Source organism: Panthera tigris, chromosome B3 (genome assembly GCF_018350195.1).
Source record: "Panthera tigris isolate Pti1 chromosome B3, P.tigris_Pti1_mat1.1, whole genome shotgun sequence".
NCBI lineage: Eukaryota > Metazoa > Chordata > Mammalia > Carnivora > Felidae > Panthera > Panthera tigris.
This window is the reverse complement of record NC_056665.1, coordinates 83,891,960-83,909,766: the sequence shown is the minus strand read 5'-3', so window position 1 is coordinate 83,909,766 and position 17,807 is coordinate 83,891,960. Positions and strand designations below refer to the sequence as shown.

At 36.5% G+C, this 17,807-nt stretch overlaps 1 protein-coding gene across 3 annotated transcripts in view; it reads left to right on the top strand.

Moving 5' to 3' along the window:
- BAZ1A (bromodomain adjacent to zinc finger domain 1A) overlaps nt 1-17,807 on the top strand; it is a 93,870-nt gene that overhangs the window by 42,997 nt on the left and 33,066 nt on the right. For all 3 annotated transcript variants that reach the window (XM_042989559.1, XM_042989560.1, XM_042989558.1), the window contains 8 exons: nt 515-616; nt 2,422-2,509; nt 7,467-7,601; nt 8,614-8,713; nt 9,393-9,559; nt 12,908-13,003; nt 13,837-13,975; nt 15,293-15,439. In XM_042989559.1, coding sequence (XP_042845493.1) covers nt 515-616; nt 2,422-2,509; nt 7,467-7,601; nt 8,614-8,713; nt 9,393-9,559; nt 12,908-13,003; nt 13,837-13,975; nt 15,293-15,439 — 974 coding nt within the window. The remainder of the gene's footprint in view (nt 1-514; nt 617-2,421; nt 2,510-7,466; nt 7,602-8,613; nt 8,714-9,392; nt 9,560-12,907; nt 13,004-13,836; nt 13,976-15,292; nt 15,440-17,807) is intronic.

Sequence of the window (17,807 nt, the reverse complement as noted above, 5' to 3'; positions counted from 1 at the left end):
TGTTTACAAATTTATCTTATCTAAACTCGGTACTCAGTGCTTACTCATCTCTAGTTGATTTCTTCACACAGGAAAATTTATTGAATGAGTGAAATACCTACCTAAGATAAAATAGTGCTTTGTACTATTTTGGCTAATAAACTTGTAAGGGATGTCAGTAACATAAAATTCTAGTTAAACTGGGGTGCCTGGGTGGCTCAGTCGGTTAAATATCTGACGTCAGCTCAGGTCATGATCTCATGGCTCATGAGTTTGAGCCCCGCGTCGGGCTCTGTGCTGACAGCTCAGAGCCTGGAGCCTGCTTCGGATTCTATCTCCCTCTCTCTCTGCTCTTCCCCCGCTCACACTCTGTCTCTCTCTCAAAAATAATAAATATTTAAAAAAAATTTTTTTTAATCCTAAACTAAAAACTCCTTAGATTCTGTGACTGTATGTTCTTAGAAACTAGATTTCCATTTAAAAGCTCACATTTTCAGACGAATTATTAACTGATTTGTGTCTTTGCTCTTTTTAGGAAGAAAAAAGATGCAGTTGACCCCTTATTATTCAAGTACAAGGTGCAACCCACTAAAAAAGAATTGTACGAGTGTGCTATTGTTAAAGCAACACAGATCAGGTAAAACTTGGTTTCTATCTATGCTGGTTTAAAAGACAATAATTATGTTTGATTAAGAAGATTCACTATATGGGCGCCTGGGTGGCTGAGTTGGTTAAGCGTCTGACTGTTGATTTTGGCTCAGGTCATGAACTCATTGTTTGAGCCTTGCCTCAGGCTCCACGCTGGCAGTGTGGAGTCTGCTTGGGATTATCTCTCTCCCTCTCTCTCTGCCCCTACCCCACCCTAAATAAGTAAATAAATAAATAAGGGGTGCCTGGGTAGCTCACTCAGTTAAGCGTCTGACTTGGGCTCAGGTCATGATCTCTCGCGGTTGGTGAGTTCGAGCCCTGCGTGTGGCTCTGTGTTGACAGCTCAGAGCCTGGAGCCTACTTCAGATTCTGTGTCTCCCTCTCTCTCTTCCCCTCCCCCGCTTGCACTCTGTCTCTCTCAAAAATAAATTAAAAAGGTTAAAAAAACAAAAACACCACATGTGGCTAGTGGTTGCCATGTAGGACAATATCATTCTTGAGGACTAGTATATTTATTCAATAGTCAAAAGATAATTACCTTCTTATTGTCATGTACTGTATGTATGGTGCTGGGATAGCACAGTAAACCAATCCTTTCTTTCCTATAATCCTTTCTATATGAAAAGAATATACATTTTGAGGAGGCTACTACTTTAAAACTTCTGTCTTGTTCATTCACTCATAGAAGCTTTTAATTTGACTTTTTCTTGAAAGGAATACATTGAATTCAGTTAAAACATTTACTTTCTGAGGCACCTGGGTGGCTCAGTCAGTTAAGCGTCTGACTTTGGCTCAGGTCATGATCTCACTGTTCGTGGGTTTGAGCTCCTCATTGGGCTCTACGTGGAGCCTGTTTAGAATTCTCTCTCTCCTCTCTCTCTCTCTCTCTCTCTCTCTCTCTCTCTCTCTCTCTCTCTGTGCCCCTCCCTTGTGTGTGCTCTCTCTCTCTCAAAAATAAATAAATAAACATTAAAACAACAACAACAACGTTTACTTTCCTTCCAGAACTTTTCCAGAAATATTTGAATGTTTGGAGTTTGTTTTGTTTTGTTTTTGGTGGTGCTATGTTTGTGTTTTTCTCAATTTGGGGCCAAGGAGAATCAAAAATAGCAAATTTTTAGAATATTTTTTTGAGAGAGAGAGAGAGCTCAGACACATGTGTGAGCCAGGGAGGGGCAAAGGGAGAGGGAGAGAGAATCTCAAGCAGGCTCCATGACACGGGGCTCAATCCTCACAACTGTGAGATCATGACCTAAACCAAAAGTAAGAGTTGGTTGCTTAACCAACAGAGCCACCAGGTGCCTCTGTTTTTAGAATCTTAATCCTGTGAATTTATTTTAGAATTTGATAAGACCTGTGGTCAAGAATGTTCAAAATATCCATTTAAATGTTGACAGTATTATGTGACATCTGGTAATCTACTGACTTTAATTTTTTTAAAGAATTTTAATGGTGGTATTTGGAGGAATGATCATCTAATTTTAAAAAATTTGGTTTACTCTCTGTAGTATATTTTCCTTGAGGTTTATTTGATTTCTAAGTGGTTCTTAAGCACCAAATGCATATACTATTTTTGTAACAGACATTTATAATAGATCCACTTGAGTAGATATTATAACATTCTACATAAATATTTGTGAAGTTTCTCATAACTTCTACATAAATACCATTGGAAAATGAATTGTCCTTTTCCTAGGCTTGAAATGAAGGTTATGGGTTTACAGAGATTATACAGTTCAAACTGAATTCTTTTATACTAACACTTTACTCTTTCTCCTCCTTTTTCCACTGTAGCCGGAGAAAACACCTATTTTCTCGTGATAAATTAAAGCTTTTTCTGAAGCAACACTGTGAACCACAAGATGGAGTCATTAAAATTAAGGTAATCAGAGCAGTGAAATTATTTGTTGGAAGGAAGAAGAGAGAGAAATGGGCTGTTACATAGTTAAAACATCGCAGAAATTTTTTTTTTTTTAGAAAGAGAGAACATGGGCAAAGGCAGTGGGCAGAGGGAGAGAGAGAGAGAATCCCAAACAGGCTCCATGCCCAAAACGGAGCTCAATGCAGGGCTTGATTCCACAACCATGAGATCATGACATGAGCCAAAATCAAGAGTTGGATGCTTAACCAACTGAGCCACCCAGGCACCCCAGAAATGTTATTTCAAAGTTGATTGAAAATAGTTCTTTTTGGGGTGTCTGGGTGGCTCAGTCGGTTAAGCAGCCGACTTCGGCTCGGGTCATGATCTCACGGTCCGTGAGTTCGAGCCCCGCGTCGGGCTCTGTGCTGACAGCTCAGAGCCTGGAGCCTGTTTCAGATTCTGTGTCTCCCTCTCTCTGACCCTCCCCCGTTCATGCTTTGTCTCTCTCTGTCTCAAAAATAAATAAACATTAAAAAATAAAAAATTAAAAATAAAATTAAAAAAAAGAAAATAGTTCTTTTTATCTGTAGCCAATTGTTACTAATTTTCTCTCTGTTTAAGGATTAAATACTATTTTGCAATTGCTAGAATTACTAGGTGGCTCAGGTAGTGTACTTTTTTTCCCCTTGTAAAAAAAAAAATCAACCAAGACAGGTGATAATAGATGGAAAACTTAGAAAAAGAAAATGTTATAGGGGAAGGAGGCAACTATATTTTTCTAAGTGTGGTTCTGGCTTACAAAAATAAGTTCAATACACAATGGAGTACTATGTGGCAATGAGAAATATGGCCCTTTGTAGCGACGTGGATGGAACTGGAGAGTGTTATGCTAAGTGAAATAAGCCATACAGAGAAAGACAGATACCATATGGTTTCACTCTTATGTGGATCCTGAGGAACTTAACAGGAACCCATGGGGGAGTGGAAGGAAAAAAAAAAAAAGAGGTTAGAGTGGGAGAGAGCCAAAGCATAAGAGACTCTTAAAAAATGAGAACAAACTGAGGGCTGATGGGGGGTGGGAGGGAGAGGAGGGTGGGTGATGGGTACTGAAGAGGGCATCTTTTGGGATGAGCACTGGATGTTGTATGGAAACCAATTTGACAGTAAATTTCATATATTTAAAAAAAAAACAAAAATAAGTTCAAAGAACAGATCCTACTGGATAAGAAAACAATATATATAATAAAAAGAACATCAGAGATCAATACTAAGCAGATGGGTTATATTTTATTCAGAAACATTAAAAGGGAAAAATCAAGTTTAGAAATCTCACATGTGTAACGAAAGTTAAATGGTAAAACAAAAACTAATTTTTTTAATTGAGAAATACTTATATTGGGAGAAATACTACATAAAAAAGCAGTGGGATGGGTAGAGGGATGTATGCATGTGTCAAAAATCAGCTACCGTATGATTAAGATTTGTGTAACTCATAATATGTGTTATATCAAAAGGAAATAAATGTTTAAAAAAGAATATATGAATTTACTCTGTGAAAAATAGCATTTAAGATCTCTAGAGACCAAGATAGATTATTTAACAAATAAAACTGGGACACTTGGTTAACTTTGGAAAAACAAAGTTAGATCTAACACAAAGGAGGGAAAAAAGGAAATGAAATGAAACAATTCTTAATGTTATGCATACTAAAGAGCAAGAGGAAAGAAATACCAAGGATAAGACTGATTTGAAATATAAACTTATTTAGGTTTAAAAACATCATGAGGGGCACCTGGGTGGTTTAGTCAGTTAAGCATCTGACTCTTGATTTTGGCTCAGGTCATGATCTCACCGTTCATAAGTTCAAGGCCGGCTTCAGGCTCTGTGTGAATGGTGTGGAGCCTGCTTGGGATGCTCTCTCTCCCTCTCTCTACCTCTCCCTCACTTGTGCACATGCTGTCTCTCTCTCAGAATAAATAAATAAACAAAAAAATAAGTAAATAAATAAAAATGTAATGAATGCATTTCAAGGGCAAAGTGCTAGAAGAAAACTACTTTCAGTTAATACAGTGAGGAACTCAAATCAATTAGAAAAACATAAGTACCCCAGTAGAAAAATAGACAAAATAGGCATGATCAAACTTCACAATGGATGAAATATAAAAACTTAAAAGCATAAGATAGAATCATCTGAAAAATAATTTTTTTAATGTAAGCATATTTATGTATTTGTCTTGATAATAAGAAAATGCTTAAATTGTGCTCAATCTGTGCATCATTTAAAACTACAGGTAGCCATGTTAAAAGGAAGCTTCCAAAAAGCTAATGAATCAAATACTTGTGAGAAGTGTCTAGAACAGTACCTAGCACAGGGAGGCAGTCAGCCAGTATGTGAATAGTTAGTTGTGGTATGTGTATCATAAATAGCAAGTTGACCAATTTCCCTAATTTACAAAAATCTCTTAGTATCAATTAACAAAAACAACCCAATTGGGAAAAAATGATAAAGAGCATCAGCGGTTTTTTACCAAGGAAAGTAGTCAATAAACATGAACAGAAGTTCAGCGTAATAAATACATGAAAATTAGGGGTGCCTGGGTGGCTCAATTGGTTAAGCGTCCAACTGTTGATGTCAGTGCAGGTCATGATCTGGCAGTTCATGAGTTCGAGCCCCACATCGGGCTCTGTGCTGATGGTGGAGAGCCTGCTTGGGATTCTGTCTCTGCCACTCCCCCGTTTGTGCTTTCTCTCTCTCTCAAAATAAATAAATATGAAAAAATTGTTTTAATAAGTAAATGAAAGTTAAAGTGACAGTAAACAATTTTCTCTTTGAGTAACAAAAGATTATTAGTGGGTTTTCTAGTGTACTTGCATACATGTTGCAAGCACATATGCATACACACACACACACCCAAAGACAATAAAGTTCGATCCTGATGTGGTAAGTGTAGTCTGTTAGGAGTGCTAAAAGAACACAAAGATATATTAGTTTATTGTGTATTATGTATGTATAAATAAGGAACATTGGCAATTAATGTATTAAAGCCTTTTTTTTTTTTTTAACGTTTTTATTTATTTTTGAGACAGAGAAAGACAGAGCATGAATGGGGGAGGGTCAGAGAGAGAGGGAGACACAGAATCCGAAACAGGCTCCGGGCTCTGAGCGGTCAGCACAGAGCCCGACGCGGGGCTCGAACTCACGGGCCGTGAGATCATGACCTGAGCCGAAGTCGGACGCTTAACCGACCAAGCCACCCAGGCGCCCCTTAAAGCCTATTTTGACCTTTTTTGAGCATATATATTTGAAAAGAAACCACTCATATCTTTATACGTATGGGCATTTGTATATTCAGGCGTTATATATATGGGATAGTCAACAACCATCTTAATAGACTTTAATGTAGAATCTTTAAATAGAGTCTTGATTTATTATGATGGCCAGAACTAATTGAATTTTAAATGTTAAAAGCTATGTTCTATCCACTAAGATTACAATTACTACATAGAAAATTTAATCCCCAGTTTAAGTGTTTCAGTTTTGTTAAAAATTTAAACTTTTGTATCATTTTCTTATACATTTTCTGAAAGATATTTCTATAAGTAGCATGTTTTCTTCTAGAGAAAGAAAGAATAATGATCTTGGCTGTTAGGCCAAAAGTAATCTTCAGAATTACTAATCAAAAATAAAAAGGTTAAAGTTGGACATGAATGAAAGGTGAACAGGTTCTGAAACTTTTTTGGATTTAACAGTTATCCTAGAACCACACCACTTCTGGTAGGAATGAGTTTGACTTCGGGATGCCTGGGGGGCTCAGTTGGTTAAGCATTCGACTTCGGCTCAGGTCATGATCTCACGGTTCGTGTGGGTTCGAGCCCCACATCCCGCCCTGTGCTGACAGCTCAGAGCCTGGAGCCTGCTTGGGATTCGGTGTCTCCCTCGTTGCTCCTCCCCCAGTCATGCTTTATCTCAAAAACGAATAAACATTAAAAAAATTTTTTTTTAATGTGTTTGACTTCTCTGAACTTAAACTCTGTATTGAAAGTTGATAATTTTTCAGCATTTCTGCTGTCTGCCACATCAACTTTAAAATTTGATAAAAGTCTTTAAATTAAAAAAAAAAGTCTTTAAGTTATCACCCTGAATGGGGGGGGGGGCGGGGAATCTAAAATGTACAGCAGTTAAGAAATGGTTGAGAAAAAATTTATTGGGTTGATACAGTGGGTTTTTTTATTTTTTATTTTTTATTTTTATTTTTTTAAATTTTTTTTAACGTTTATTTATTTTTGGGACAGAGAGAGACAGAGCATGAACGGGGGAGGGGCAGAGAGAGAGGGAGACACAGAATCGGAAGCAGGCTCCAGGCTCCGAGCCATCAGCCCAGAGCCCGACGCGGGGCTCAAACTCACGGACTGCGAGATCGTGACCTGAGCTGAAGTCGGACGCTTAACCGACTGAGCCACCCAGGCGCCCCTACAGTGGGTTTTTTTAAAGATTTTATTTTTACGTAATCTCTAACATCCAAAGTGGGGCTCAAACTTACAACTCTGAGATCAAGAGTCACCTGCTTCACTGACTGAGCCAGCCCAAGCACAGTGGACTTTAAATGTTAAGTCATTGGATTATTTATTTACATAGAAAATTCCATACAAAATTAGTCAAAACAAAGCAGACTGCAAAAGATTATTATATAAATGTAATTTTGTAATGGTTTTAGAATTTAAGAAACTGTTGAAACATCCTTGTGTATTTTATGTGAAAAAGTTCTTTGCATTGTGGTTTTCCTTCTGGTAAAGCTAATTAATAATAGATCAAGTAAATCAGCTAAAATGTGTAATACTGTATATTAACACATGAAATTCTATGTCGAAATCTTTTCAACCTGGTCTTTAACAGCAGTCATACATGACATTTTAGAGTACATCTATAAATGGTGTCCTAATTGTGTTATTATTGTACCCTATATGTTTTTTTATGAAGGCGTCATCTCTTTCAACATATAAAATAGCAGAACAAGATTTTTCTTATTTCTTTCCTGATGATCCACCCACATTTATCTTCAGTCCTGCTAACAGAAGAAGAGGGAGACCTCCCAAACGAGTATCTATTAGCCAGGTAAGTAGAGAATGGATAAAAACTACATTGTAGCTCTTAATAAAACTATTCATAATCAAGAGCAGTGTTTGGCTCCCCTCACCCACATAGCTTTAGGAAGGAACACATTCCTTCACATACAGTGTATGTACTGTGCGTTGAAAACTACTTAGCAGTGAGGCCTGTAGAAGTCTCAAGTGTGAATTAGACATAGCTTTAATGCCCCAGGGATTTTATACCAAAGTGGAAGCAAGCATATAAGCAGTTACTGAAATACAGGGAATAAATCATGGAATCAAAACATGAAGAACGTTTAAAAAATATGAAATAATAAAAATATCACACTAAACAGGTTACACACCATTATGCTCACGAGAAGTACCATAAAAATAAATCCTTTTGGGGTGCCTGGGTAGCTCAGTTGGTTGCATGACTGACTTTGGCGCAGGTCATGATCTTGCAGTTTGTGAGTTCGAGCTCCATGTTGGCTCTGTGCTGACAGCTCAGAGCCTGAAGCCTACTTCAGATTCTGCGTCTCCCCCTCCCTCTACCCTTCCCCTGCTCATGCTCTATGTCTATCTCTCAATAGTAAATAAATGTTAAAAAAAATTTTTTTAATAAAAATAAAATAAAATAAAACCTTGTGACATTAACATTGACCACAAGAATATTTTTGACATGCATTTCTTTCATATTTGATGTCTACACCATTTAGTTTATAAGGTACCTTAGAAAAATTTTTTGTTTTTTCTAATGCATATATTTAAGGCTGTCCTTGTAGATTACCAGTTGTTTTTCCTGGGAGGTTTTTGTACTAATTTGTACAACTATAGAACTAACCTCATATTCTGTATGTTACTATGATTAAAGTTATTAAAGTTTTGTTAGGCTTAGAATAAAACCTCACTGTAGTATAAGGAAAGTATAATTGATGAGAGTTTTAAAAACTGTATTATTATTGTAAGAACAAGGCAGACCATCTGTCTGAAAAGTTGTGGTGTTCTATAACTAGTTTCTCTGTTTGTTTTTTTAGGAGGACAATGTTGTTAATAAACAAACAATTGCAGGTTATAAGAACAAAGCTACTAAAGAAAGAGACAAACTTTTGAAGCAAGAAGAAATGAAGTCACTGGGTGAGTTTTAACATTCTCTTCAAAAACTGTTTAGGTACAGGAAAGAATATTTCTCTTTCTTTCTGAAATGGCATATTTCTGTTATTTGGGTTTTTTTTTTTTTCCTTGTAAGCATAAATATTTCTTGCCCCTTAGGTGTCTATAAATTTTTATGATGAATAAAACCTGTGTTCATCTCTTAAAACAATATTTCAAGGGAGAGCATATCCCCTGTTAAACCAAGCTAATGCTTAGATTAAGCACAAATTGGAGTTTCCATGGCTTACAGACTGTTTGGGGCCATTTTTTTGCTTTATAAAACAGTGCTTTCCAGACGTGACTGTACATATGAATCACTTGGGAATCTTATTAAAATGAAGATTCTGAATTAGTAGGTCTGGGTGGGAGAAGAGATTCTGCTTTTCTAAAAAGGTCATACTTTGCTCCTGGTCTTAGGACCAGGGCTTCAAAGCAGGGCTTTGAAATAGCAGGTATGTTTGTCCCTGGTCAGTAGTTTGTCTTAAATGCAGCCAACTTGCTTTCCCATTTGAATCACCTGCTGGCTCCCTCCAGCAGTTTACAACACTTCTGAGTCTACTGATCCCATTTAACCATAAATTATTTCAGGAATTCTTTTGTTACATTAAAAAATGTGTTGTTTTCTGTCTGTGAACAGTTCTAAGTTTGACCTTCTCTACAGCTTTTGAAAAGGCTAAATTAAAAAGAGAAAAAGCAGATGCCCTAGAAGCAAAGAAAAAAGAAAAGGAAGATAAAGAGAAAAAGAAGGAAGAATTGAAGAAAATTGTTGAAGAAGAGAGACTGAAGAAGAAAGAAGAAAAAGAGAGACTTAAAATTGAAAGAGAAAAGGTATTCATTCAAGTATTTTAGCTATGCTGTCTATATAATAGTATTTTACATATTTAAATTCATAGTTAATTTATAAATGCTTTTACCACTTTGATTCACATTTCTAGTTGTTCATAGAGTGCTGGATAAACACTTGTTGATTTATCTCTCTTTTGCTTTGGAAAATTTAGTAATTTAAGGTTCAACATGTAAATACATGGCCTTTACACCCTAAAGCCTCTTAAGTACAATTTTAAAGTTGATTTTCTTCATTATTTAGACTTTCTAATTTAGGGAAAATGATATGCATAAAACTTGCAAAAGTAAAATATGTGATTAGAAAAAACACAATAAGATCAAGACCCCTGGTTGGTTCAGTCAGTTAAGTGTCCAACTCTTGATTTCAGTTCAGGTCATGATCCCAGGGTTGTGGGATTGAGCCCCGTGTCAGGCTCCATACTGAGCCTGGAGCCTGCTTAAGATTCTCATTCTCTCTCTCCCTCTCCCTCTCTCTCCCTCCCTCCCCCCTTTGCTCTCTCCCCGCTCTTGCTGTTTCCAAACAAAAAAACAAAATCTGCAAATAACCAGAAAGAGTGTTCTTATTCTCCTTGAAGAATAAAGTATCTGTAAAAATAGATTGCTCAGCAAATCTCTTATAATCTTTAGTAGTAGATATTCCCTAGAGAATTCTGTAGCTGGTTTCTTCCAGAGTCAGTCCGTGTCCTTGGTTTTCTGGGATTTTTACAAGTGGCCCTAGATGATCCTGTTACACACTGTGCTCATTTAAATTGCCTGTAGTTTCTTGAACTGTTTCAAATAGGCCATTGGTTAGGATGGGGATGGAAGTATCTAATACATGTACACTCCAGAAAATTTAGAAGGGGGCACCTGGGTGGCTCAGTTGGTTAAGCATCACACTTCAGCTCAGGTCATGATCTTGAGGTTCATGAGTTCAAGCCCCATATTGGGCCATCAGGCTCTGTGATGACAGCTCAGAGCCTGGAGCCTGCTTCAGATTCTGTGTTTCCCTCTCTCTGTCCCTCCCCTGCTCGTGCTCTATCTCAAAAATAGACATCAAAAACAATTTAAAAAGGAAAGAAAAGCAACTGCACTTAAAAAAAATATTAGAAGAAAACCACTTGTAATCTAAATGGTAATGTTTAGAGGTAGCATTTTTTTTTTTTTTTTTTTTTTGGAAAGAGAGAGAACACAAGTAGGGGAGGGGCAGAAACAGAGAGGGAGGCATAGAGTCCGAAACAGACTCCAGGCTCTGAGCTTTCTGCCCAGAGCCCAGTGCATAGCTGGAACGCACGAGTTGCAAGATGATGAACTAAGCCGAAGTCAGACACCTGACTGAGCCACCCAGGTGCCCTGAGATTGCATTTTCTCCTAACACTTTGATTAATTTATTTCTAATCTTTATTCTGGGCCCTAAAAAAGAGAGATACAGCATTTATAATTTTGTATTTTTGTTTATTTAACATTATTGTAGGGCTGCTGGGTAGCTCAGTCTTAAGTGTCCAACTCTTGATTTTGGCTCCGGTCACTATCTCTCGTTTCATGAGATCAAATCCTACACTGGGCTCTGCGCTGACAGTCTGGAGCCTACTTGGGATTCTTTCTTTCTCCCCTTCTACCCCTTTCCTGCTTGCATGTGCACACATGCATATGCTCTCTCTCCCCCTTAAAATAAGTAAAAGTTTTAAAAACACGTTTTTAAAAATGTTGTAAGCCTACTTTCATGCTTAAATAAATAAACTAAGGTGGAATTTTTAGTGACTGTGTAACAGTTAATCAAAGAGATACAGATGAGTGCTTTATAATTTTTGTTCATAAATGATGATACCCTGTTCAAATTTATGAATAAGAGTCTTTCCTATTTTTGGATTATGTCCCTGGATAAATTTGTAGAAGTAGAATCTTATGTCAAAGGGTAAGAACATTTTAAAAATTTTCTATACAAACATATGTGGGTATTTGTTTGCTAAACATGTGCTTATTTACATTCTTAGCAACAGTGATTGAGAACACCCATCTTATTACATCCTACAAGAATTATCTGGGGTGGGGAGTGGAAGACTTAGTACAGCAGACTATTTAAAGCACAATGAATAAGTTCTGTAACTGTCTCTAGTCACTTTATGTTAAAAATTTGGTAAGTGCACATCTATTACCTTCAGTGGTCCTAAATTTCAAAGGAAGAGAATAATATTAACATACGTTAAACATTTATTGGAAAATAAGTATATAATGTAATAAATAAAAATTATTTATACTCTGCTTCACTGGAGACTTTTTAGGGTCATTATTTACCTTGCAGTTTCAAATACCGGAACCAAGAAGTATCAAAAGACCAAGTGAGCAAGAGAAATGGTCGGGAATAAAAGAAAAAGAAGTCCACCAACTGTGTTCTGATAATTGCTTTTACTTACTGGTCCCTCTGTGTATCCCTAAGCTGTTAGGGTTAAATGAATCTTGACAATAACAACTATATTTCAAATATAGGAGGAGGTTTTATTTTAGGTACTCTAATAATTTGTTACTTTACTTTGTCAGGATTTAATTGATTTGAAATAGGAGAGCTGCTGTAGGCAGAGTCAGATTGAATTAATATTTATCCAGGAGCTACTATGTGTGAGACATTTTCCATCTTTATAGCAGTTGTTTTGGCAGGTGTTGTTTTGATCAGTGGTTCTAACACTTTAGCATGCATCAGAATCACCAGAAAGATTTAATGAAAACATCAACTGTTGGGGCACCTGAGTGGCTCAGTCTGTTGAGTGTCCGACTTTGGCTCAGGTCATGATCCCACTGTTCATGGGTTCAGGCCCCATGTCGGGCTCTGTGTTAATGGCTTGGAGCCTGGAGCCTGCTTTGGATTCTGTGTCTACCTCTAGCTCTGCCCCTCCCCGACGTGCGTGCGTGCGTGCTCTCTCTCTCAAAAATGAATAAACATTTAAAAAGTGAAAAACACACAAACAAACAAAATCAACTCTTGGTCCCAACCCCAGAATTCCTTGTTCAGTAGGTATGGGATGGGGCCCAGCTATTTGTAATTCTTACAAGTTCTCAGGTGATAATGATGCTGCTTTACAAGGTTCTTAGAAGCGGGGTGCCTGGGTGGCTCAGTTGGTTGAATGTCCGACTTCGGCTCAGGTCATGATCTTGGGGTTTGTGAGCTCGAGCCCCGCATCAGGCTGTGTGCTAACAGCTTGGAGCCTGGAGCTGCTTTGGATTTTGTGTCTTCCTCTCTCTTTGCCCCTCACCTGCTTGCAGTCGCTCTCTCTCTCTTAAAAATAAATAAACATTAAAAAAAGTTTTTTAAAAAGCCAAAGTTCTTATAAGAAACTTATGAACCTTTTGTTTTAGGAAAGAGAAAAATTACGTGAAGAAAAACGAAAATATATGGAGTACTTAAAACAGTGGAGTAAACCTAGAGAAGATATGGAATGTGACGATCTTAAGGTATAAGTATGTTATGTGATGTTTCACACCCATGCTCTGTGTGCCCTATGTGGCTTTGCTGATGAAATTTTTCTTTCATAGTGGCTTCTTCATATTTAAGAGGAATAGCCAATTAAACAAATGCTATATTTAGAGTTCCAAAACAGCATTATTAGTATTTTGTAACAAACTTTGATAATGCTTCTTATTCCGCAGACTTAATGGGTCATTTGTGTGATCGTTGATAATCCAGTATTATCATTCATCTCAGTTTATAAAGAACCATTTCTAAGTTCAGTAGACAGTGGATTAATTCTATTCTATATCCTAAGGAAATCCTGCATTGAAGATAATATTGGCACAGCTAATGCCTTGATCTCAGAATCTTAGGTTAAAAGTCCCTCTTAACTAGAAAATGTAGTGAGAAATATACTTTAGCCCAAAGTTGTTCTTAGTTCAATAAAGAAAAAAGTCCCTAGTGACTGTGATTTAATAAAGCTGGAATAAGGCCAAGACGCACATCATTTAAAAAGTTCCAGGGCGCCTGGGTGTCTCGGTCATGATCTCACAGTTTCGTGGGTTTGAGCCCCACATCAGGCTCTGTGCTGACAACGTGAAGCCTACTTGGGATTCTCTCTCTCTGCCCCTTCCCCACTGACACTGTCTGTGTCTCTCTCAAAAATAAACTTGTAAAACAATTTTTAAGAAGTTCCAAAGGTGATTGTAATAAACATCTAGGGTTGAGAACCACTAGTCTACATGAAATAAATCTTACTAGGTAAAGAGTATGTATCTATCTATTATAATTTTCTGTAATTGGCTCAAATAGTTATATAAATTATTTGATCTTTCAGGAACTTCCAGAACCAACTCCAGTGAAGACTAGACTACCTCCTGAAATTTTTGGTGATGCTCTGATGGTTCTGGAGTTTCTTAATGCTTTTGGGGAACTTTTTGATCTTCAAGATGAGTTTCCTGAGGGAGTTACCCTAGGCAAGTGCAATTGCTGTTACAGTTCACCCTAAAATTAGTGGCTTAAAGTAATAAATTATTATCTCTCAAAATTCTGTGGTCACTGGACTTAGCTGTCCAACCCTTTCTTGGAGTCTCTCATGTGGTTACAGAGAGTGACTGGGACTGGAGTCCTCTGAAGGCTTACCTGGCTGGATGGTCAAGATAGCTTCCTCACACACATGCCTGGTACTCAGTGCTCCTCCACGTGGCATCCCACTCCCGTCAGAGTAGCCTACACTTGTTATGTGGCAGCTAAGGACTCCAAGAAGAAGAGAACAGAAACTTCCAGCCTTCTTAAAGGCTAGGCCTGGAACTGGCAAGCCTTGTTTCTGTCATAGTCCATTGGTCAGGCCTGCTGGGATTCAAGGGAGTGGAGGAATAGACTCCTTGAGGGTATCATGGTTTATGTTAAGTGTAGGGAAGGATGTTAAGTGTAGGGAAGGAAGGAATTGACATCAGCCATATTTTGATAAGTTATGCCTGCCTTTGATTTGTGATTCTGTATTGACTCTGTACTTTTACTTTGTGTAAACATTATAAGAACTGCATTGATTGAGGAGGGCTTTGGATCCCATTTTGGCCTTTGAATTGTCAAATACCAAAATAGTTTTCTTAAAATAGAGACCCTCAAAGACAGAATTATAATGCCACTCTTATTTTAAGAAGAGTATATTTTTCAGGAGGGCTTTTACATTCCCTCAATTTCTCTTTATGAGCTGGGTGAGGCATGCATCATGTGCCTCAGAGATCAAGGTCTAAACAATACTGGTTTAGGTAAGATAAATTAGATAAACAGTTGTGACTTGGATACAACATGAGGATCATAAAAAAATTTAGATTTTAAAATTTTAAATAAATGATTACATCTAATACTAATGATTACCTCTCCTATGCACTGTTTGGTAAACGGTAATGTCCCACATAGCTCCTGAGAGCAGCGGGGCAACAGTAACAAATCTTTGCGTTGTTACTCAAATTAGAATAAAATTATAATTTTTAATCTGTGCCTTAATTTGCACCTGAAGTTTAAACTTAAGGTGAGATATTGTATTGATTTGCTGAGGCTGACTTGACTTTCTTGAATATACTGATTTTTGGCTTAATGGTTTTATTTTATTGTAATCATTATAAATTGTTTTTAGACTTTGCCTTGGATAATACTCTACTTTGATAAATGGACACTTAAAAAAATAATTGCACAGGCTGTTGTCGATTAAAATGTTTATTGTTCCAATGGAGTTGTTTTTTCAGTGCATGAACAGAACTTTAAATTCATTTTAAACATTTTATTCACAGAAGTATTAGAGGAAGCTCTTGTAGGAAATGACAGTGAAGGCCCACTATGTGAATTGCTTTTTTTCTTCCTGACTGCCATCTTCCAGGCGATAGCTGAAGAAGAAGAGGAAGTAGCCAAAGAGCAAATAACAGATGCAGACACCAAAGGTCAGAATTCAGTATTCTTGTTGATTGATAGTAGCTCTGTAGCTTTGAAACTGATTTTTAAAGGTTATTTTAAGATTAACCTCGCTTTTACAGTTCTAAAATATAGCTGTCCAAGTTACCCAATTCCTGAGTCATATACTAACAATACATTATCAGTTGTTTTATAAAAACTTTGTTTTAATGTATCCTGTTTCTGGGGCGCCTGGGTGGCTCAGTCAGCTAATGTATCCTGTTTCTGATGACCTTAAAATATCTACCTCTGCCCCCAATCGGTCTTGCTTTTTATTCTTTTAGATTTCTCCTATGATTTAGGAACATTACGGATTTCATTGACCAGTATCTGTAATTGCAAGAGATTCTGCTAAATGGCACTGATTTCTTTGCCTCCACCTAAGGAAATACTTTAATTATTGTTATCAGTACTTTAAGTTGAAAATACTGTTGCTGATTTCATTTGAGACGTGAAAGTTTTTAGATGAGAGTTAAGTAAAATTTAGTTTTTATTTCACCAACAGTTTGAACTAGAAATTTTGCTGTTTAAATGCTATGCACTTAAATATCTAGGGTCAGCATGTGGTACATATTAACGTAGGAATAATTCTTAGAGAAACCCTTTTTTATTTTTAAAATGGAGTATGTTCACTATTTTGTTTAGGACTTCATCAGAGGAATTGTTAAGCATTTGTATGATTTGGCTTCCTGAATTACACTCTTCATGAACTTTGCCATATCACATAAGACATTGTTTAAAATATCTATAAACTATTTTAGGGTATTGCATAAAAATTCACAATAAGATAATTTTGGGGAGACATTTTGATAGCAGTCTTGATACAAAAAGATGGGACATTCTTCCATTCAGATAGTATTGTTGACCTTAGATAATTTGAGCTCATTTTTTAATGCCTGATTCATGAAGCAACAGGATCATCAATATGCATCCAGTGTTAGTTTTGTTTTTCTTTTACAGCCTAAGTTCAAGCAAAATATTTTCTCTAACTTGAGTGCTAATCACCATGTGTCCCTTATCAAGGTCATTTTAACAATGCTGTCCCCTTTATCATCTCAGATGACTTAGTCAATAAAATGAGACTCTACTAAGGGGAAGATAGAAGGGCAAACAATTCATAAAAATCTAAAGATTTTTCTAACATAACCAGTACCAGCACTAAAGATGGATTATCTAAGACAAAAAATGTAGCAAATACTCATTCTTTTAGCCACTAGATTGTCTTAAGGACCAATAATATCACAGGGCTATTGACCAAGTTCTGACCTTAATACAAGGTATAAGTCTGTATTTAACGCAGGATTTGAAGCAGGTGAATTTTGTAGTTTTGTACTGATGGGAAAAAGTGGGGTGACAAGGAAATTATGTTGGAAAATCAGCTAGTGTAAAGAAAAAAATGTATATAGATATTGGTGTTTGTATTGCCATTGTATTTTCTTTCCATGATTTGTTTGATCTGTAATTTTTATAACTCTAGTCCTGTACAGGATTGCAGATAAATACTAATACAAATTAATAATTTGTATTAAATAATACAAGAATAAGTATTAAAATAATACTTATTATACCCCAGAATAAGTATTGGCCATTAAATAAAGGTTTTAATGCACCTTTTGAAGATATTTATTTAAATGTTAGGGAGCGGAAAAAACATGCTTTGGAATTTTAACACCCTTGTCTACTTCCTGTTGTATTGGCTACATTTTATATAATTATTACAGTTTCAGTAAGTACCCTAGGCTGTTCTCCCAGGTATTTTCCACATGTCCTCCTATCTCTGTAACAAAAATGCTTTTCCACAGTTCTGAAAACAAGTGACATAAGATACTGTATATGCATTATTTCATTTAATTCTCATACCCCCTTGTGGTATAGATAGGTAGGTATAATAGGCAGATCATTATTAATTATTTTCTGCCTTTACTTATAAAGAAATTTAGTCTTAAGGAGTTTAATTAACTTGCCCAAAGACACATGGCTAATAAGAAAGTGATGGGATAGAGATTCAGGAAGTCTGCTCTGAAGCCTCAAAATGCGTATACTATATTGCTTCATGATATGGCAGAGATGTTGAAAATTTGAATATTTGTTTCCCTAGCATTGCCTATAAAATTATCTGTCTTCAAAAAGATTTAAATCCTTTGGCCTTTAGGCTCCCTGTTTTTATGTCAAATCTTGGAAATTTGGGCAATTTTTAAAATCTTACATTAAAATTTTCAATTCCTCTCTTTAGTCTTACATCATGAACTTGGAAGCCCTTCAAAGTATGGGAACAAGAGCATCCTCCTTACATAGCATAGTTTTGTGTATTTGCTAAGATATCATTGTTTAGTGTTGGAATTGTAGATTCTAGATTAC